The sequence below is a fragment of the Octodon degus genome, unplaced genomic scaffold, assembly GCF_000260255.1.
Source record: "Octodon degus isolate 3935 unplaced genomic scaffold, OctDeg1.0 scaffold00010, whole genome shotgun sequence".
NCBI lineage: Eukaryota > Metazoa > Chordata > Mammalia > Rodentia > Octodontidae > Octodon > Octodon degus.
Window position 1 is genome coordinate 7579342 of NW_004524586.1, and position 7420 is coordinate 7586761.

Genomic DNA, 7420 nt, shown 5'->3' on the forward strand with positions numbered 1-7420 from the left:
TATAGATATAGATATAGATATAGATATATATATATATTTAGGGAAAAATATATAGAAAGAGTTGGTAGGATATACATGCATATAGCTATTTTAATATAATATATTAACAATAAAGTTAATGTTTAAAAAAGCATAGGTCTACAGACTCAAACCCTCTGAGACTGTTCTATAAACTCTAAAGTTTCTGGTTAAGGTGAGAAAGCAGAGATCAGTGACACCTCTCTGTGACACCTTCCCTACAGGTGGCTTGCAATTCGCCTGGAGTTTGTTGGGAACCTGATTGTCTTCTTTTCTTCCTTGCTGCTGGTGATTTATAAAAACAGCCTAACTGGAGACACCGTGGGCTTTGTTCTGTCCAATGCCCTTAATGTGAGTCTGAGGTCAGGAGTTTGGCTAAAGCAGTGTCTGTGTTCTTAAATGGATCTTGGCATATACATGAGGTCCATGCTTTTGATGTCCTTGTAGGTCTAGAGGGGACTGAGCTTCCAACCCTGGCCCCATCTTTTACCCATGGAGACTCCTTCCTCCCTCTAAGGAGGCACAAGTGTCATATGGAAAAAGGAAAGGGACATACATGTTGTCTCACTATGCAGTTCAGGGGCTGGCCTTGAACTCACTCTGTAGTCCAAGCTTGCCTTGCACTCACAGAGATTCTCCTGCCTCAGCCTTCCGAGGGCTGGGATTACAGGTCTGCACCACCACACCCAGCTAACTGAGCACTTCAGGGCCCTGGCCTTATCCCCACCCACCCACGAAGGGAATAGGGATTGTCCTTCTTATACTATATATTCTTGTGGAATCTAGCACAGTACTGAATACAAGCAAGCACTGAAGTGACCTTATAGTTTGACTATTTGAGTTGGTTCCTAAGCCCAAGATCATTTTTAGTCTTCTGCACTGTTCTTTTTTTTTTTTCCTTTAGATCACACAAACCCTGAACTGGCTAGTGAGGATGACGTCAGAAACAGAGACCAACATTGTAGCTGTTGAGCGAATAAATGAGTACATACATGTGGAAAATGAGGTAAGGAGGAATTAGAGAAGCCCGAGGGGAAGGCCGTGCGACGGCTCTGAGCTGCCATCTGCATGGTTTCTTAATTCCTTATATGAGTTCATAACATTTTTTTAAATATTTATTTATTTATTTATTTATTTATTTAGTGTGTGGCCAGCTCAGCCCACCAGGGGGCGGGGCTGTCTGGCATGTGGTGCTGGGGGATTGAACGGAGGTCCCTGTGCTTTGCTTGGCTTAGCTTGTTCTAAGTAGGTGCTTTAGACCACTGAGCCATCTCACCAGCCCGAGTTCATAACATTTTTAAGAGTTTACTTTGGTTAACTCGAAGGACTTACTTTTCAGTTTAGGAAATGGCTTAGGGGAAGTCATGTCCTAGAATAATACTAAGTTAGATGGGGCTCCATCCAGAGATTGGTAGGATAACCTGGTGGGGTAGGCTTACTTTAATTGAATCAGGTAGGAAGCTTCTGGAAAAACAAGGCCAGGTCATCAGGTAGTGGGGACACTACTGGCTGGCGACACGAGGAATTTCTGGCTGCGTCGCCGCTGTGTGTCAGGCGCGTCCCATCCTGTCCCTTCGCTAGGCGCCCTGGGTGACGGAGAGGAAGCCTCCGGCGGACTGGCCCAGCAAGGGCGCGATCCAGTTTAGCAACTACCAAGTGCGATACCGGCCTGAGCTGGATCTGGTCCTGAAGGGGATCACTTGTGACATCAAGGGCACTGAGAAGGTAGGTGGGTGTGAGGCCTTACGGTCTGGGACGCGGAAGAGGCAAGAACGGGACTCGGCCTTTGTGGATGGGTAGCCGCGGGAGCGGCAGGTCCTCCGCCCTGTGTGCACGCACGCAGCCTCACCACCAGAGGGCGGAAGGTCCGCGGAGCAGGTCAGGCTTCCCGCCAGCCGACCAGCGTTCACTTCCTGCGCGGGCGCAGCAGGGAACAAGGACGCCCGGAAGGCAATGAGGGCGCGCATCGGCCTTGGGGAAGGAACTGCTGAGAAGAGCCGTGTGGAAGACTGTCCCCACAGAGCATGGCTTGCCGTGCCTCCCAGTCCGAGAAATCAGGCACCCTCCTTGGTGCTTGAGCCCTGCAAAGATTGGGGGCAAAGGTCGGATGGGAAAGGTCCGAGGGAGGATGCTGAGGCCCAAATCAGGGTCTAGTCCTCAGCCCGAGGCAGGCCTGCTCCTTCCCTTGTCATTTCTAAGTGAAGATTAAAAATAAGAAAGGAGCTGTAGTATCTAATGATAATTACAGCAGCAGCCGCTGCTGAGTGTGTGACAGCATATCCACTTCCAGCAATCATAGGTCTCAGCAACAGCAAGTTATGAAATCGGGTGGGAAAGCCTTCTTTTTCTGACATCTGACACTTTATTTTTCTCCTGCAAAAACCAAAAGCCTTTCTTTCTTTCTTTCTTTCTTTCTTTCTTTCTTTCTTCTTTCTTTCTTTCTTTCTTTCTTTCTTTCTTTCTTTCTTTCTTTCTTTCTTTTCTTTCTATGTATTTGGGGGAAAAATGTATTTGGTACAGGCTCTCACTACAGCCTCCCCAGAGATGTGATTACAGGTGTGCACCAACTCCGTGGCTGGCTCAGCACGCCTGGGGGCGGGGCCTGCATGGCATGTGGTGCCAGGGATTGAACCCCGGTCCTTGTGCTTGTCTAAGCAGGCGCTTAGTCCCTGAGCTAAATAATTTCTGTAAGAATTGCCCGAGGGCTGGGGAGATAGCTAAGCAGCATAAGTGCCTGCCTGACAAGCGCAGAATCAAGTTTTTCTTTTTTTGTACTGGGAATCGAACTCAGGACCTTGTGCTTGCCAGACAAGCGCTTGTGCCACTAAGCTATCTCCCCAGCCCAAGAATTACCTGTTGAACTAACATGCAAATGAACTGTCTTCATAGGTTGGTGTAGTGGGCAGGACAGGAGCTGGGAAGTCATCCCTCACAAACTGCCTCTTCAGAATCTTAGAGTCTGCAGGTGGCCAGATCATCATCGATGGAGTAGATATTGCTTCTATTGGGCTCCACGACCTCCGAGGGAAGCTGACCATCATCCCCCAGGTGAGCGCTACAATTTACTCTGGCACCTGCTGGAGCACTTTATTCTGCAGGAAAGATTGACATTTAGTCAATTCGTAGCCACATTTCTGCAGTCTACTCAGAATATCTGAGCTAGTTCCCTAGGCTGCTTTGTTTTCAACACTGAAAAGGTTTTGAATTTTTTATAATGTGCATTTGTGACTGATTGCATCTGGCCAGTAGGTGGCGGCAACACAACAAAAGTCAAATAGAGCAAATGAGTATTCAGCATTTCTGTCCTGGTTTGCAAAATTTTTGCACCTAACACCACATGTTTTGCTGCTGAAGCTTGAAGCTATTAAGCTGTATATTCCTTATTTGATACGGTTAAAAGATAGAGGAGGAAATCTGCTGCAGATTTTTACCATCAAGTGAAACAGTGTGTCGGCAAGAAAGGCTTCCCTTTGGTTTGCTTTCTGAACCCTTCCAAGGATGTGACGGAACCATGTCGCCTCCCACACTGTAGCCAAGTTTCTCTGAAGGTGGCCTTGATTTGTCTGGTGTTTTCTTAGTTTGACATATTCTTTTCAGTGGACTCTTTAAGTGTAATAAATTCTCAATGGTCCGTACTCTCTCATGCTGCACTCTTTCCTGACCCCTCTACCTTTAAATGATGTGTTTTGGAGGAGAATATCTCTAAAGAGAATCTGAAAAGAGCATTCTAAAGAGAATCTGTGGAAAACTGGAAATCTGTAAGTGTATCTCAGAATGAAGCAGTAACAAAACAAACCAGGGGCTCTTCTTGAGCATGAACCAGCTTCGCGCCTCACCAGTCTGCCTCAGGCCAGCCCTATGTGCTTTATTTTGGCCACAAAGAACTGCTGGGACCTCTTCTGACGTCATCCTAATAGTCCTTCATCTCTTGTCTTGCAGGACCCCGTCTTGTTCTCTGGAAGCCTAAGGATGAATCTTGACCCTTTCAACAAGTACTCAGATGAGGAGATTTGGAAAGCCCTGGAATTGGCTCACCTCAAACCCTTTGTGGCTGGCCTGCCACTTGGGTTGTCCCATGAAGTGACAGAGGCTGGTGAAAATCTGAGGTAATGTCTCATATTCCACTCCCTTCATGGGCAGTGAGAGTGTGTGGTGACCATTTCTCATGTTCTTGTGTTAGGCAATGTCTAGTGCTGAGGAATTTTCACTCTGCAGGTCTAATTTTAATGTATAAAATAAATCCACTGTGAATACCATGTGATAAAATAGACATGGAAGTGCTCAGATATTCTTGAAAACATTTGTTACTGAGTGTGCCCCTCATATGACATGGCATGAGATGGGTTTACAGTTGCCAGTATTGTAGAGAAATCAGATTCTCAACTTAACTGTGCATAGCAACAGATTGATTAAAACAGACGTGATGCCTGGGACAAGCCTAGAGTCTGCTTTAATTAGCATGAGGAAACTGAACTTGGTGAGTCTGAAAGCGTCCGCACAGGCTGCTCAGGGGACTCCAGTTTGGAAACTATTGATCCATGCAGCTGTTGGCAATGAAGAGGCTTTCAGAGTTCTTTTTACCTTTTCAGAGCATTTTTGTATAGTGGAAGGTAGGACCACTAGAAGTAGAAAGGAGAGCTTGGTAGCTCAAATAATGGGCCAGCAGCTCTGACCTCACCTGGAAGCATGGTGTGAATACAGACTGTCAGGACCAATCCTAGTCATCTAAATCTGCACCTTAGTAAAATTGCCGAGTGGTTTGTGGGCACTGGGCAGCTCGAGAAACACCATTCAGAGCACCGGCTTCTAAGAAGCTAGAGCCAGCTATGGTACTTCATAAATTCCAGTGCTCACTCAGCCCCTCCTTCTCCTTCTTCTCCTGGGAATCGAACTCCTGACCTCCCACTTGCCAGGCAGGCATGATGCTGCTGAGCTGCATCCCTGGCTCAGCCCCTTCTTAATGTGTTCCCTTAATGGCCACAAGAGGAGAGAGCAAGGGCAAATTCCTGAATGTTTCTTTCTTTCCCGTCATTTCCCAAAGCTTCTTTACATAGGTAAGAGGCCCAGCCTTCATTGTAGGATCTTTAACACATTAAAGATATTTGCACTTTACAAGCATATTTGAATTCCATATACATTGTATATCTCACACCAAGACATCATGTTTCTTAGTTTTGTCTCTAATCAAGGCAGAAAGCCTTGAACAAATAATTAACCATGAGACTAGAATTATACATTAAAATAATGAATGGGCTTGCCAAGGCCATAAGAAATACCACTGGGGTATTCTGGCATCAAGAATGGTGACATCAGTAGCATCTCATGTTGTTTTGGAAGCCAGTGCAGGTCATTTTCCCTGACCAGTGTTTTCAAACATATTTAAACATGAAAGTTTCCTAGGTGTTTGTTAGAAATGTGTATCCTTTTCCCTTCTGAAACAGTGAGGCCCAGAAATGTGGTTTTGTCATTGTTCCCTTAGTGACTTATAATTGGGAAAGATGGAAAAATATCAAAGAAGTAGTGATGAATGGAGATTTTGGAGTGGGAATCGTGGAAGTCTGAGCTGGGGTGTGAGACTGCCGCTCAGCCCAGGCCTTTCCCTAGTCATCGGGGCCAACGTGTGCCTTCTTCTACGCCTGCAGCATCGGGCAGAGGCAGCTCCTGTGCCTGGGCAGGGCTCTCCTTCACAAATCCAAGATCCTGATCCTGGACGAGGCCACTGCTGCCGTGGACCTGGAGACAGATCAGCTCATCCAGAACACCATCCGGACCGAGTTCTCCCACTGTACTGTGATCACCATTGCCCACCGGCTGCACACCATCATGGACAGCGACCGGTGAGCGAGGGGCGGAGCCTGGTGGACCCGCTCGGCTCCTGGTGACAGTGTCAGCTTGATTCCTTACAGGGCTAGCCATCATTTTACAGATGAAACGGAGGCCTAGACAGTTGAAGGAAGTTGGCCAAAATTGTACATCAAGCTAGTGAAAACTAACAGGATCCGGGGACCTATATTGAGGGCAAAATAGAAAATTATAATTATTAGCTGAGTCTGGGGAGGTGGAGGCCTAACTACAAATGGCAGCTGTTGGCCATACACCTTCCCCACCGTACTGGCCGCCCTACTCTGGCACTTAATACTCAGAAGTCAGTAATCTTAGGAAAATTTGGAACGGCAAGGTGTCCTATTTTGAGTCAGGGGAAGGCTTTCTTTTAGGACGGTCTTCCTTAAACAATGTGTACCTGAAAATTGACTGATGCAAAGGGACTCATACTATCCAAATGATTCTATACTTGTTTCTTTTATTCAGGATTACCCACGGGGTTCGCCCATGTTGATGTCTGTAGCTGCAGTTCATTCATTTTATTTCTTTTCAAAATTATTTATTTAAAAAATAAAATAAAATAATTTATGTATTTGTTTTTAGCACTGGGAATTGAGCCTCTGACCTCACGCTTGCCAGGCAGGTGCTGTGCCACTGAGCTATATCCCCAGCCCTTAGTTATTTTAAAGAGAATTTAAAGCAAACAATAAAAATGATCAGAATTTCCAAACAAGGTGATAGCAAGTGAGCAATGGTTGTTATATAGCATATTGTTACCTTCAGAGTAGTTGTTCAGGTGACCGGCTGCAGGCAGGCAAAATTGATCAAACAGCTAAGCCTTAACTTTTCCTTTCAATGAACCAATAGAAATTAGTAGTGCAAGTATCTTAGCTAGTGTGTGTGTGTGTGTGTGTGTGTGTGTATCCCACCCCCTCTTTTCTCCTTTCCCCCATCCCAGTTGTCCTTTCCTTTTGAGCACTTGCTTTGTAGCCTTGTGTGATTCTCCTACAGCTTAGTCCTGGTTAATTTTATAAACGTCAGTGTCGGCGATGCTACCTTTATTTTTTTCCCTCTTGTTTCAGGATAATGGTCCTAGACAGTGGGAATATTGTGGAGTATGACAGCCCCGAAGAACTGCTGGAAAGGTCTGGCCCCTTCTATTTTATGGCCAAGGAAGCTGGCATCGAGAGCGTCAACAACACAGCACTCTAGCCGCAGATCGCATGGGGAGAAAGGACTCTGAGGATCTTCCCTCCGTGTGCGCGCACACGCACTCATGGGAAATACATCGTGTGCACAGCTGTGTATAAAACGCACATTTTAAAAGCTCGGTCTCACTCTGTGGCCCAAGGTGGCATCAAACTCTTGGGCTCTAGTCGTCCTCCTGCTTCAGCCTGTTGAGTAAAAATGGACATTTTCAAGAATGATAAATGAATACCGATGTGTCCTCTATCCAGATTAAGAAAGTGAATATTATCAGGAGCCTTAGAAAGCCCTCAGTCATCTCACTCTTGTCATAACCTCTTACCACCCATCTCTTCCCAAGAGTCACTCTCTTGAATTTCATAGTTGCCTCACC

The 7420-nt window shown here is 46.0% G+C and overlaps 1 protein-coding gene across 1 annotated transcript in view; it reads left to right on the forward strand.

Annotated features, from left to right (window-relative positions):
* The window catches only part of Abcc2 (ATP binding cassette subfamily C member 2), a 63221-nt gene extending 55813 nt beyond the window's left edge, over window positions 1-7408 (forward strand). The window contains exons 26-32 of the mRNA XM_004625543.2: window positions 243-369; window positions 923-1024; window positions 1600-1743; window positions 2908-3066; window positions 3958-4124; window positions 5661-5855; window positions 6924-7408. Of these exons, the coding sequence (XP_004625600.2) occupies window positions 243-369; window positions 923-1024; window positions 1600-1743; window positions 2908-3066; window positions 3958-4124; window positions 5661-5855; window positions 6924-7053 (1024 nt within the window). The 3' untranslated portion in view covers window positions 7054-7408. The remainder of the gene's footprint in view (window positions 1-242; window positions 370-922; window positions 1025-1599; window positions 1744-2907; window positions 3067-3957; window positions 4125-5660; window positions 5856-6923) is intronic.
* The last annotated feature ends 12 nt before the right edge of the window (window positions 7409-7420 follow it).